Raw genomic sequence first — 15,203 nt, 5'->3', positions numbered from 1 at the left:
TAGTAAAGGGAGGCAGGGTGGTTCAAATTAGTCGGCAGTTCCGATGGCGCGTTCTGGCTTATGTCTTGTTGCACGTCGTAAATTGTCGGAGAGAGAGCACAAGAGCCGGAGTTGGTATAACGCGACCACACGGTGAGTTCGCTGTCACACGTCCTAGGACACGCTGCAAGCAGAGTGTGTTAGATAGGCTGCTACCCCCGCTGTCTACTTTTCTCCGCTTAGGGTCTCGAGAATAGACAGATCTCATGTGTGAACGGACTGGCGCTCCCCGCGCGATTGTGTTTGGTAGGAACGGGGAGGGACAGCGCACGGGCGCATTACTGACCGTCAGCGCGTGGGCCGCCGGTGGCCCACGCGGTACAATGTAAGGCGTGACAACGGTGGGGTGGAGAGGTAGCGAGTGGTGATAGTCGAATGAAGACTGAGATCTTCTTCTTCGACGGGGTGCTATCGTAGTGTTGACGGCTGTTCATGCTCCTATCCTGTCCACCGCGTGTAGAGGCACCAACCTGGACTGGGCACGTTCGGGGGGGGGAGAGTCGGGTAGGGAGGGGGCGATAGTAAGTTGATGTTTTTGACGTTCTTTATGGGGCGGTGGAAAAATTGCCAGCCGTTTGAAGGTCTCGTCCTCGTCAAAGAGTGAAGAGATCTTTCTCGAAGTTGAAAGCACAGAGAGCGACCGGCGCTTCGTGCGCCGCTCGCTCGCGCGCGGGCTGGTTGCGACTCGCGTATAACCCCGTGCGGCATGATGGCTAAATTAATAAGTGGGCGACTGGAAGAGGGGGGTGTGGATGATGTACACATCACCAGCCTTGCGCGACCGCGCTCGTCAGGCGCGCACTTGCTGGCTCGCGACACACCCGCGGTGCCGCTCCGAACCGTGCCGCCCCTCTCTGTGCTGGTTGTATCGTAAAGGCTTAGGACAACACAGGAGGAGGATGTGTGTGTGTGTTTGTGTATGTGTGTGTGGTGTGTGTGTGTGTGTTGTGTGTGGTGTGTGTGGTGGTGTGTGTTCAAAGGTGTGTGTGTGTGTTGTGTTGGTGTGTGTGTGGTGTGGTGTGGTTGTGTTGGTGTGGTGTGTTGTGTGTGTGTAGTGTGTAGTGTGTGGTGTGTTCTTCGTCACGGCCTCGCTCGGCGATATCCGATTACTCCACTGGACGTCGGCAGACCTTCTGATCGGTTTTGTCGGTAATTGAGGGTCGGTCGATAATTTGTCGTCTCTCTTCCTCTTTCCACCCCACCCCTCCCACACCTCTTTCCTCTTCCGCCTACTCACCAGCCCCCCCCCAGTTCGCCCACTCCATGCTGCCGATGGTACCCAACCCCCGCCTCGTACATTCACCNAATTATACTTTTCATATGTGTTATCTGCGAGACATCGCCACAACGCAACGTCGGACATGCAGAGCGCTGTTTGTAGTGGACATAGCGGAACATTTAGACTCGTTGCGTTGTGGCGATGTCTCGCAGATAACACATATGAAAAGTATAATTTGCTCAGAGTCCAGAGACAGTTGTGGTTCGGTCCGGATCCGGACCGGAGTCCGGACTTTGAGGATGCCTGCTCTATATCATTAATTTTCATGACATAAAACCCAGCTTAAAGATGCTGTCAGTCGTAAAAAAACGGAATGTTTATGTAAGTGGTAAAAATGTAAATGACTTATTTTCCTATTCTTCTTGCCATGACTGCTGTTCTATAACTTTTCTTACTGGATGGGTCCATAAAAACAAACCTTATTGGGGGTTGTATTGTTTATCACACTGAATATATGGCATCTTCTGCTAAATGTTTCTACATTTGGGAGCTTTTGGGGAAATGAACCTGACATATGTGAGGGAGGAGTGGAAGCTCTTTGGCTAGCTTTGACAACTCAATGGGGCGCTGATGAATCCGTCCCAAGCAGGCCATTCCCAAGCCCCAGACACCATATCCCCTCTTTGACCCGCTGCACTGACATTAGAAAGAAATCCTCTGGGGGATTCGCCCAACACCCCTAAAAGCAACACGCCCACCCAAAAGTAAATTTTGCACCGCGCTGCGATGGCGGGGCCTTTATTTTTCTGTCCTGCTCAGGTCTTGTCGAGCCGTCACAGTGATGGGCCGTACTGTACTGCCAGACAAAAGAAGAGACAACCATCACTCTGGGCCACTGATCGGCCCTGTCTGGACTGAAAAGACTTTGATGGAGCAAAGCAGGGTGGGGGTTTGCTGCACAGAGAAGTTAGTGTCTCCTGGGCAACCGCTCTGATTGTCTGCCCCTGCCCAAAGTTCCCCATCACACCCCACCAACTACCCCTTCCCATTCTGTTCTTCCCTTCATTGGCTGTTCACAAGGCTCCTTCCTGCATAAAGGAAGACTGGCTTTTGCATGAAAGTCTCAGTCTGGTACTTGAGGGTGCTTTTCTCCTAGTTGACTTGAAAAAAAATGGAAGGTCAAAAAACATTCTCCTCTCTGAAACTTCTTGTTCCTCTTTTTCTACAGATCCTTCTGCCTAAACAAGACCAGTCTGGCAGACAGATGGGACAACTGTAAGTGTACATGCAATGTCAAAAAAGAGAACGCAGACATTGGATGGAGAGAAACTCAGGCAACAGGGAGGGTCTGCTTTGTAAGCAGGACAGTGAGGTACAGTGTAGTGCCTGGGATAGGGGGTGAATGTACCCATTTGTCTTCATTTGGGAGGACCGGCAGACAGGGTGGGGGTGGGGAATCTATCCGGGAGGGGTGGGAGGTGCCGGTCCTCCAGTCAAGTGGCCTCGGGGGGATTTGAAATGCATTTGGGGTCCTCCCCAAAAGCCTGGGAAAGTGTGGTGAAGCTGAGATCTTAACCATAGACTAATGACACAAAGTGCAGCCCTTAACCAAGTGCAGTCACAAACGCAAAAGTGAGTGTCCCGCTGAATATACAAGGAAAGCCTTTTAAAACACAAAGCCAAAGAAAGGCATTGGCCCATTTTTTAACAAATGCAACTGCGCAAACTGTGACACAAGCAAACTGAACCCAGTGTAGCAGAGCAAAAGGAGGGAGTTGTAAATTTTGTTGAGAAAGAAGGCATCCACATTTCTCAGTGGCCTCTGCTCCGAGTTGCCTTGTTTCCATGGAGATTTATGTACACATGGCACACAAAAGAGGGCCAAGGAGGTAACACGGCCTGTTTAAGCCTTGAGGTATTTGCTCGAGCAAAACCCCGCTGCTAATAACACAAGCTTCATACTGAGCCAGGCAACCTGGCTGCACTGCACCCAGGTTGGTGTTTGAGAAAGAGCAGGAGGGGAGAGAGGAGACAGAAGAAAGTCAGATGGAGATAGCAAACAAGCAAAGATTCTGGAGAGGGAGTAAAGCTATTAAAAAAGAGAGAAAGAAAGAAAGAACGAAAGAAAGACAGACAGAAAGAAAGAAAGAAGCAAGAGGCAGGCAAGCAAGAAGCAAGAAGGAGAGAAAGAAAGACCACTGCAAAACATAAATAGCTGCCGGGTTAAGAGAAAAAGGATCGGGAGGACATTTAGTGGGAAGCGGAAATCAATAAGGCAAGCGGTGAAGCTGGGAGGGAGTTCTAAGTGGATTAGATTGAGAGAATGTGTTCGATAGGTTATGGCTCTGACAGAGAGGTAGCCAGACACCGCAGGCTCTATTGCATACTAATAAGGAAGCCAGGATGGAAGTAGAGCTCAGGGTTGTGCAGTTCAATCTGGAGAGTTTTTCTATATGGCTCTGGAGTCATCGGTTAAAGTTTTTCCCAGGAGCTGTATTTTACGGTCTTGCTTATTTTTAGTTCTGAATGTTCACTGTTGAAATTCACGTCCAGTAGTAAAAAAATGCACTTTTCCAGTTTCATCTCACTTAAAATTAAAAGGGCAGCTGAATTAATTGACTTAACCCAAAAAAAAGAAGACAAACAGTAGTGATCTTAACGCTGTCTGCTTACAACCACTTTTTATTAACACTTCTGGCCGGAACCCAGCCACCCTCTCTCTGGCCGAGCGCCTGGGCCCGGGACAGCTGTCATGGTCGGAGTCGCGGGCTCGAGGGGAAGCCGGGGAGTGAGGAAAAGAAAAAAGGGAGAGAGAAGGAGTCATTTGGCCGGGCAGTCTGCCGCAGGGGTGATTCCTGATGGCAGAGGACGATAAGGGGGATGAGGGGAGGGAGGGATGGATGTTGTGCTTAGTCACAGACCTCCACTGTGACCCAGAAGGTCAGGTCCCCGCACTGGCCGCCTGACCAAAGCCTCTGAGGCAGCAGGGCGGAAAACAAGATGCAAGAAGCGACCCCACGCAGCGTGGCAAGCAGGCGATGCTCGGCCTTAGAGATCAGCCAGACGACCGTGCCTGAGGGATTGGACAGGGGGGTGTCACTGGTACCTACTCCCCCTCACTTAGGCCAGTCAACCAAGGGACCACCAGCCAGACCAGAAGCAGGAGCAGGGTTCAAACAGTTGCCAAAAGACCACCAGTGATCCTGCGACCGCCACGGTTTGACCCCGATCTAGGAGGCCAACCAGGGGGGCTTATGAGCAGCTTCCCCAGCTACCACTCCCCCCCCAGGGCAAAAAAGTCTTCCTCTTCCTCCTGCCGCAGGCCCACAACGCCATGTTTTCACTGATCTGATGTGCTCAATTAAACTTCAGAGGATACCCTGCCACATCTCTTTGAAAAGGTCAAGACCCGGGGGTCAGAGGTTAAGTCTGCCGCTAGTAAAACAAGGTCTCCATTAACATGGCAGCGTGTTTTCAGAGGTAATCCATCCATTTGCACAAACTATCATGACACTGTGAAAAAAAAGTGGCGTTACTGGGGGACACACACAGGGGGGGGGTGTCAAGGTAATGATGTTTTATGGCTGTGTTAACTTTCAGCAGTAAGTATTGGGTAAGCTGCTTGACCTTTACTTATTTAGTCTCCTATTTGACTACCTCAGCTATTCTCTTCTGTTTCTGGTTGCTTTCACACTTTTTTGTAGTCATTTTTAATTTCTACTATACATTTCCTACCTTTTTCAATGAAAATATTGCAAAATACATTAAAAATGTTGGTTAGAAGGCACAAAACTTTAACATTTTACATAAACGTAACATTATCCAAAATTACTCCAAAATGTTCAGTTAGGATTGCTTATCAGAATTATTTTGTATATGTTTTTATTATTAATTCCAGACATTTCAATGTTCAGAGGCGAGGGTTTTCATTGACCATGTTAAATACATTCCTATCTTTTTTGAGGAAATAGCGATGAGCAGCTCAACAAAGCCAAATACAAACAAGACCTAGACTTTCCCGACGTGCCCTAACATGACCATTATCTACATGCCTTGTTACAAATATTCCATCAAGCTGTCAAACTGGATATGCAAAATATGAATCCAGGTGCGGAGAGGAGGTGATTCAAAGAAAAAGAAAATGCACTTCTTGTTGTATCAGATAACGATTAAAACATTGGAGGACAACAGCCGTGTGTGTGTGAGAAGCCAGGGCCCTGTATTGAACACGGCCTGCCAGTTGGCACAATGGATACCACAACCCCCACTCCTAGCCCCCAGCCTACTTCCCAGCGGGCATTCATCTGGGCATGCACATGGGTGCTACAGCCCAGCCTGGCTAAACGCGTCTGTGCCCCAGAACAAGGGGGCTGAGTGCCCTCTCTAAATTCACCCAGCACACTCGCTGCCAACCCGCCGACCTTTCTCAGGCAGCAACCCACCAGAATACAAAACAAATGCACTCTGAACTTATTGATTTTTACCCCAAAAAAAGACCAGAATAAACACAGGTGTGTAAATAAAGGGAGAAACATATTTCGTTTTTCAAATTAGAGCAAAAGTAAGTCGATGCCAGGACAGAAAGAACAACATTCGTTCGGACCTATTTTTTTTCTAGCAGTTCGGTCGAATGCCAGATTTTGTTTCAGCCGAGCCATTTGCTACTTTTTTGTGCATTTGATTGTTTCGTGCAGTTGCAGCAGAACAAAGGCAGCGGCTTCCATTCTGCGACGGTCAAAAAACTTTCCAACGTGCCCACTGCATTGCGGATGCCAACCAACGAATCAAAGGCATGCTGCAAGCAGACAAAGAGGGTTTCATGCCAACCTCCAAACCTCTAACAACCATTACTGGTGATTTGCCTGCCTCCCTGGCACAGTGCAAAACAAAATGGCGCCGCACCACACGGTACCACAATATGGCTGCATTGTCTGGCGATGGGCACTGCTTGGTAACTTGAAGAAAGGAAAAGACGCCTTAGGTCGCTAAATCGAAAGAAAAGCAAAAGCGTCTTTGTGATCCCGGTGAAAGAATGCCATTTTGTATTTGCCAAAGTATCAACACAGACATTTCGGGGACAACGGGAAATAATCGCTCGGATTCGCAATGTGATATTGAATCGAGGGACTTTTTTTTCCGGCGAAAGAGAACATTCACCGTTTATTTCACACACTTCAATTGATCTTCTCGGTTATCATTTGCTCTCCCTTCATCGTGGACACATTTTCCTTAAAAAAGAAAGCTGTTTAAAAACCTTCCATAATGTAAAAAACAGGCACTATCATTTAAATGTAGTACATGATCTAAAAACAGCACTAAAGAACCATTCTCAACTTGCTACTGAACGGTTCAAAATGCAGCAGATGCAAGCTAGAGAAGCGGTGGCATCCTACAAAAGACACAAAAGAGGGTCTGATGCCAACCCCGGTGCCAGTGGCAACCATTATTGTCTGTGTGCTGTGCCTTCTGCTTTCCCTGGCACTTATCAAACACAAAATGGCGCTCAGGGTTTGATGATAATGAGCTAGCTATACCACCATTCCTCCCTCAATAGCAAAGTATTGGTGCTTTTTCAGGGTCACTGCAATAGATTTAATACAGGGGAATTTCTCAGTGATTACTACATTGTGGATTCCTATAGTGCCAATGGTTAAAAGTAGGATGTACACCGTTAGGGACATATTACTGAATTCTAGTAATATACCACGTCAAGAGTAACAACACAAAATTGATGTATCTGGTGTCCAAATAAGAATAAAAATAGCATTGATTTGTACATTTAGATCCAAACATGTTCTGCTCTTTGTCCTTAATTATTCTCCCCTTCAATTTAAATGTAGTATGGAATATCAGATTCAGGTCTGTAAAAATTCAAAATGTATTTCTTCCATGCGATACATTTAGGCTTTTAATTGAGTGTTGGACATTATCTCAAATGTTTCAGTAAATTCTATTATTATATATATCGATTTTTGTATTTTTTGTGCTCATTTGTAGAGGAAGAAAGCGTTTTAACACATTCATTTTAAATAACATGCACGTAAACCTAATTCAGCACCTGGCAACACAACCTCTTATTTACCACCATGCAGGATTCAGCCTTCACACAGAGAAAATCACTGTGTCCGGAAAGGCTTTCATGTAAAAGTAACCAGCTTTTCAGGAATTAGGAAAAGACGGATTTCAGCACAAACACGATCACACATCACACGCATGACTTATAATAAAACAACATATTTTATGACCCTAAATCTATTGCAAATATTTAAAGAATCCTAAAGCTTAACTGTATTTATTTATCTTAAATGCTAATCTGTAATGGGACCTATTATCAGCATTAATGTTTATTAATATAATTGTGTAGCTAGAATGACTACATGTTTTAAAACTTCATTTTAAACCAAAATTGTTATGTGATTTTTGATTGAAAACAGACAAGTTTTAAAATTACATAATTTTACATTATATAATAGTGACTAAGGGGATTTTTTTTTTTAAGTAAGAAAAAAACTTTTTTTTTTAGATATGCACACGAGGACTTGAATAACAAAGGGTTTGTAAATATCCTGTGTTACTGGTGGGTTGATTTTAATTTAACAAAGTGTACTGCAACTTCACACATTTGTCACTACTTAATATCCTAACAAATAGGTGTACAGTGTGTGTGTGTGTGTGTGTGTGTGTGTGTGTGTGTGTGTGTGTGTGTGTGTGTGTGTGTGTGTGTGTGTGTGTGTGTGTGTGTGTGTGTGTGTGTGTGCGTGTGCGTGTGCGTATGTGTAATGGTAATGCAAACCGCCAGAGTACAGCGGAGCAAATACACATTTAAAACATGTTCTTTTTTTAAAACATATCACAGATTGCCTTTTTGTTTAGCAATGAGTCACACTTGAGCCGTAATAAAATGTATGCTGCGTATATACAGTACGGACTATCGAGTTCCTCATGTTTATTTGTCTGGCGAACGTAGTGGTGATTTCAGCCAGCCTCAGTGAGACTGCCAAAAAGTAACACATGTGACCCCTGACCTTGCCAAGCCATCATTTACACATGCGCATTAGCTCTCACACACACAGTGAAACAGATAGAGTGAGCTTGAACCTACCTTGGTCCTGGACATAGTATGCTAGAAACAAGTCCAGCTCCTTGACCGATACTGTAATGTGGTGCGGCTGGACACAAAGTGTGGGGTTGGTGCAATGTTGAGACTTGACGAGGCGCTCCCCGTCTGTACTTTCCAGAGGGATGCCTTTGAAGAGGATGACCATCACCAGGTCCAGACGCCAGACTTTGTCGGCCTGCCTCAAGCAGTCGATCCGGCGGATCTTGCCCTTCTGGTCCGGGTTGGACTGCACGCAGCATGGGTGCTTCTTGCCCGTCACACTGAGGACAAAGTCCTCTCGGTACTCCTGCCGAATGTCCTTACGCAGCTTGGCCAGCAGCCTGGACGCCCATTTCTGCTTTACCTCAGGCTTCTCGCCCAGAAGCTCGTCCTTCACCGCGCGCTCCTCGTCCTTGGACATCCTCTTCTCGTGCTTCTTGAAGTACTTGCGTTTTCTGGCCTGGAGGTTGAACCACGTGTAGGCTATGGCACGGACGTGAGGGAGAAGTGCCTCGATGAAGGGATGAAATTCATCCTGTAGTGAGGAGAGAGAGAAACAGAGAAATGTAATCAGAAACTCATGCCATTAAACACATAGAAGAAATATGGATTCAGTCAGCTACTAATCTGAGGCAGAAGGGAACACAGACCACAAATAAACAATGTCTCATAATCAGTCACATTAAATAATATTGGCAGTTGGAACAGTTTTAAGAGAAGTTTCCCTTCACAATGCAACACTGGTTTTACCATTGTGGATGTATCTAGGCGTACAGCAGGTATGACAAGCACATTCCACTGTTTATATCAACTGCCAGCACTACAATAGCAGTAGGCCCGCTGACTGAATGCACGTCTCCGCTCTCATTTCCCGAGCACGCTGCTGCTGCTACAGGCCCCCCCTCGCTGATGCATTTCTCTTATCAAACTATCCACATTCCATTGTGAACTATACGAAGGAGGCAGGATAAGCTGCAGGGTCATGGGGTGCAGTCAGAAAATAGGAAGTTAAGGAGATTCCCTTTCTCCTGGAACATACAAGCAAGCTGCTAATTCAAAATACATTCAAAAATACTAGCAGAGAAGAAAGGCGGCGTATAAAATGAAGCGATTGTGTGAAAGGTATTTGAGTTAGGACTTCAAGTTCGTGCCAAAGTGTTGAGGTTCACACGCAGAATGGCCCAGCTTCATTCCAAAAACCTGAGTCAGTCGTATTAAAATCATGGCCTACTTTCAAATGTTCAACCTATCTTTTGTGAGTGTTTGTGTGTGTGTGTGTGTGTGTGTGTGTGTGTGTGTGTTTTCTGTGTGTTTCTGTGTTGTATGCAGGTCAAACTGACCCAATCATTGTTTGAGGACATAACTATGTGTTTTTTTTTTTAGCAAAGAGTACTAAATTATATTTATTTCTTTTGAATGTTCTTTATAGAAAAAATAAGCCAAGGCCCTGGGGTTTCAGAAGAAAAATAATATTCTTGTATCATTTTTATTTTTATTTAAAATTTTAAAAAGGTTCAATTTGACTATAACACGACTTTGACTTTGTTTTGTTACCGTTCAATTATCAGAGATTTAGATGAATATTAGTGGAAATATTTTCAATACTTTTTTTAATGTTTTGTTCTATTTTTGTTTTTCAACGTACTTTGCATCATGCCGTAGTACACTTAATACCAGATTACCTTTCATTTTAAACAAAATTGACTGAAAATATTAATAAAACAATTATTTTTTCACATTTGAGAGAATCTCTCATCATCCTAAAAAAGCTGCACACCAACAATTCAACAGCGGTCCACTAGCCTACGGGCTTTAAGTCTCAAATATATTATAATAATCTCTTAATGCTTGTTTTGTGTAAATAGAGGAATGTACAGGACGCTGTGGATGATTTAGGGTTAGGTCATTACAAATTACAGCAGCTTGAGTGACAAGTGGAAACATTAACTTATTTGGGATTTGACGGTATTAAAATGTCAAATTTGAAAGTGTAAGCAGACCCTTTTGAGGAGGCGTTTGAAGAGTTAAACCACATATTGTTCTTTTTGTGGGGCAGCCAGTCAGGCAGGCTGTAGGAAACCACAGAAACCCTCTCCCTCCCTATGAGCGCCTGCCGCTGCTCTCCTCACAAACCACACACTTTCGGGCAAATAAAACTCTTCTCCAGTGGAGTAAAGTCAAGTATAATAATTAAGTTTACACTGTGAATGCATATTTAATTATCAACATATAGTTCTAAAATGTTTTTATTTACAATGGTTGTTATTAAGTGTTTTACAGAGGTCAAAATAAATGGAAATAAATTGAGATACTCCTTAAAATGTCATCTCCTCGCTATAATTTTGCCAATTAAACTGACAAAAACAGCCAGTAAAATGTGCTGGACGGCAACTGTTTCTGAACTCTTTAGCACTCCTGGTTTCCTGTTGAAAAACACTTAAAATATTCTGTTAATTTTTTGAGCCAGCTAAAGCCAAATGCTGTAAAGATAAATGACTTGGCCGAGGCCTATGCAGTGCACTTCAGCTGGGGCCATAAAAGCACAATCCTCTTAAGTAAAAACTAAACCACATCTCAGTCAATCACTTACTTATGCCAAGTAAAATATAAACAGTAAAACTGAGTCAGCCAAAACAGTCAGCTACTCTGTCCAACGCTGAATCAACCTTATCATGGTCTGATCTTCCTGCAGTGAAAGTGGCTTTATCTCCAACTCCACTTCCCTAAAGTATAGGGGTTTTGCTCTAAATAGAAATACACACGTGGAAAACTAAATATACACGCAGTTCAAGCTAGGCTGGGATGAGTGTGTGACGTTATTGGAGGTCGCAAATAACCTAATTAAGAAAACGAGGATACCTGCACCAATTAGCCAGGACTGTTAAAATGACAGTCTTGGAGTGCTATCGTAAAGAATAATCTTTACGCAGAACTTTACGCACACAAAGAGCGCGTTAAGATTGGCCCTATAATAACTTTGTAAGTGCCAAAAACTATTAAATGGTTTTCGATAGGGGTTTTGTTGAAATCCAATAACTAGAAAGTTAAAAAAAATACCCCAATTGTGGCACATATTGGATTAACATATTACATTTTGGTTAGTTCTTACGCTATATTTCCACTCCCAGGATAATTGTTGATTTAAATTAGAAAAAGTATTAATCCTGACTCATGCACAGAACTTTGAATTCCCTTACCACCGTCTGTAAAAACGTTATTACAAATATGCAGATTAAAGCAGTTAAATGTATAAAACAAAAGACACAAATACCTGAGTTAGACAAATCGGAGAATACATGACGAGACGGCTACACAAGAGGTGAATGTACTTGGACTGATTCCTCTGATCACTTTATCGCGCCATTCCTGGACCGATGTGCACCATGCAAGACTGTGGAGCAGCTATCCGCGTAAATCAACGAGAGATTATCCAAGAACATCCATGAAAAGTGTGCGATCCAAAGATTGTCGTCTCCGCAGAGAAAAGGAAGATGTTTCACGCAGGAGGTTATTATGTTTTAAAAGTTGTCGCACGGTGAACGGATTGTTCTCGTGGAGCGGGTGCACACGGTGCCGCTGCGTACTCCTCTATACACGGGGCTGCTCGCTGCTGCTGTGATATCTCGTTCATAAAAGCATTGTGGGAAGCTTTCAGAGGGCGCCCAGTGTGTGATGTTCACCCCAGCTTTAACCAAACTTGATATGAAATCGACCGGTGCACCTTCGGTCCTGCGCGATTCCAGCAAATCAGACCCAACTTCTTTTTTTTTTTCTCCACGTAATTACAGTCACACTCCTCCTCCTTCTTCAAACACACAACCCCTATCCACCAGCCAGCACCTTCTTCTTCTCTTAAGCTATCTGAAAACACATCATACTAATAATCTGCTCATTCACTCCACATAATGTTTTGTTCTTTGGGGACTTTGGACCACCGCCTTGGTTAAAACGGAAAAGGGACATTTACCTCCGCAGCCCCGCGTCAACAACAACTCTTTTCCATTTTCCATGATATATAACTTTTAACTCTGTCAGTGACATTGCAACCGACATGAACTCACATTAAAATGTTCTGAAAAGTTATTGAAATAAACCATAAGATACATGTCACTGATGTGTAAAGGATCAGGCAAATTTAATGGGAATATTATGGGAATACAAGTGCTTTAAAGACAGCCAATTGAATATACACATTTTATTTTTTAAACTACAGAATTGCATAGGAATGCTAAGCTTCTAACTTTTAGATAATAAAGAGAATTTATTTTTGAATTATTTATTTGTTGGCTTTTTATAGTGGCAACTCAGTGTGCCAAATAACTACCTGAACACCTTTTTATGGACAGTTGGTAAAAACTCATAATTAAACTGCACCCATGCTGAAAGGACTGGAAGTTAAACATTGTTACTTTGTGGCTTCAGTGTGTGTGTGTGTGTGTGTGTGTGTGTGTGTGTGTGTGTGTGTGTGTGTGTGTGTGTGTGTGTGTGTGTGTGTGTGTGTGTGTGTGTGTGTGTGTGTGAGCTGTCACCAGTCCATAGAGTTCATTTGCCAAATTAAGGGGGAATGTGATGTTAACATAGCCTGCCGCAGAATCTGGGCCAACTTTACGGTTTAGTCCCTGCAGTGCCAGTGTTGTGGTCTGAGTTAGGTTAACCCACCGTTCTGAACGAGGGCAGGACATTATCACACATGGCATCATAACAACATTTAAAAGCAATAATAATCCATGTTCACGTACCATTGCACTGTACTGCATGGATTAATAGGGAATCCTGGAGCCTAGTTGAAAACACAAGCCGTTAGCTTCACATTTCTCACGTTCAACTTTGTGCTTGGGAGGCTTTTTCTCTTGCAGGGCTCGCGCAAAAAAAAGTCAACACCGGAAGACAATTCTTTGCAGATAGCGGTGAACAGAGGTTGGGAGCAGCGAGGGGTTTTTTTCTCTTTTTTTCTGGTCTTCCTTCCTCTTCACGGCTCACTTTTTTGGATCGGTATTGGGGTTGTTCAGTGAAGTTGAACGGGATCCAGAAGAGGCTGAGTTTTCGGCACTGGGCTGGTCTCCGCCTTCACTTTCACTGCCTGCCTGCCTGCCTGCCCGCCACCCTCCGGCTATCACGCCGACCGCGAGGCTGCAGACTGTTCCGACAACACTACTTCCTGTACGACTTTTCGAAATAAAACTCCAATTTGAAACTGCTTCAACAATCTAACTACAAATGTCAAAGTAATTCACATTCACACATACTCGTGTGAAACATATTGTATTACTCAGTTTTATCTTTGTTTGGTATTTTTCCATTTGGTTTTTTGTCTTTATGTAAACACCCTTTGTATTCATGACACTGTATTTGTCTGCACTTGCCCTGTAGTTGCTATATAAATAAATAAAAAATAACAAAACCATGTCTATTGCAAATAATATAACTCAATCTTGGTTAGCTTTGTGATGGCACATTTTTTTTTTTCCGGCAATGTGTTCATCAAGTTTTTAAAATGTTGTTTTAAAAAAATAAAATAATGATTCATACAAATATACAGGATTATAATAATAATAATAATAATAATAGACAGATTTAAGTGCCGTAGACATGGCTAAACATATTCAAATTGTACACAATGCTTTACTTATATTAACTCTGAATACATTATTTCTTTTTTTATTATGAAGTGAAATATATTATTATGACAATAATAATTTGTAATTGATGCATTTACAACACCTAAATAAAAATCTACAGTATATTTCTCTACAGATGAGCTCTATTTCAGAAATGCAACACTTATAATTCAACAGTGTGTCTTTTATTGGTTTTAAAGTCTGAAACCATCCACAAAAAAGTTGGTTTATTACAGCCTAGAATGACTGAAAGCCATTGATTTCCACTGGATGTGGAAAGTTTTCTTGCATATCTACTTTTTGATACTGCAAATAAAATATGTATGAATCATCTTTGGGACCAGAATGTCCCTTTTATTTTGAAAGGATAAACTCAACGTTTCCGGGTTTAGATCAGGCTGTTTCTCTGCAGCTTGACACAGCTCAGTTTTGTAATGTGTTTGCATTCTTGCCTCTCATTGGCCAGCAGCAGTGGCCCCGGGACTCTCTACCCCGGGCCCCTCACTTCCGCTCCATGACGCTCTGTGTGGGGCTTCTCACCATAGGGCTTCGCGACAGACAGACAGACAGACAGACAGACAGACAGGCAGACAGGCAGGCAGGCAGGCAGGCAGGCAGGCAGGCAGGCAGGCAGACAGACAGACAGACAGACACACACAGTCACACATACACACACACACACACACACACACACACACACACACACACACACACACACACACACACACACACACAGATAGACAGATAGACAGAGTAACGACGACTGATGCTGGAAATCACTGCACTAATTAGGCCTTCTGTTAAAATAATGCAGAGATTAAATAAAGATGGAATTATTATTATTATTGTAATAATAATAATTAATAGTAGTAATGGTAATAATAATTGTATGATAATAATTCAAAGTGGCAATCTTATGATAATCATTTAAAGTAGCAATACCAAGTCAAGTTCACATGACTAATTACTGTCATTTTTTAAATATCAGGATCCTAGTATTCTTGAATTATCTTAAATGTACACTTAACTTTACTTAGTAGTAATAACACACTACTAATTCCTCATTCAATAAAAATGTTTTACAAAAGAACAATATATATGATTAGGGAGAGATTATCATGCTGAAGGCTTTTTCTTACGTACGTTTTAATGTCGTAAACACAGGAGAGAACAACTTTAAAAACACTAGACTCTTATTAATGGGAATTTCAAGGACAAACTCAGCACA

The 15,203-nt window shown here is 43.1% G+C and overlaps 1 protein-coding gene across 1 annotated transcript; it reads right to left on the bottom strand.

Moving 5' to 3' along the window:
- Positions 1-4,167: 4,167 nt before the first annotated feature.
- On the bottom strand, positions 4,168-13,446 carry LOC104966447 (nuclear factor 1 B-type). Its single transcript, XM_010795632.1, has 3 exons — positions 13,097-13,446; positions 8,361-8,892; positions 4,168-4,331 (listed from the first exon to the last, which is right to left on the bottom strand). The coding sequence occupies exons 1-3, from the start codon at positions 13,112-13,114 to the stop codon at positions 4,168-4,170; spliced, it is 714 nt and encodes a 237-aa protein (XP_010793934.1). The 5' UTR covers positions 13,115-13,446.
- Positions 13,447-15,203: the final 1,757 nt, after the last annotated feature.

The sequence above is a fragment of the Notothenia coriiceps genome, unplaced genomic scaffold (assembly GCF_000735185.1).
Source record: "Notothenia coriiceps isolate Sejong01 unplaced genomic scaffold, NC01 NC01_scaffold00037246, whole genome shotgun sequence".
Classification (NCBI taxonomy): domain Eukaryota; kingdom Metazoa; phylum Chordata; class Actinopteri; order Perciformes; family Nototheniidae; genus Notothenia; species Notothenia coriiceps.
Note: the sequence above shows the minus strand (reverse complement) of the source record. Positions and strands in the feature narration are given on the sequence as shown.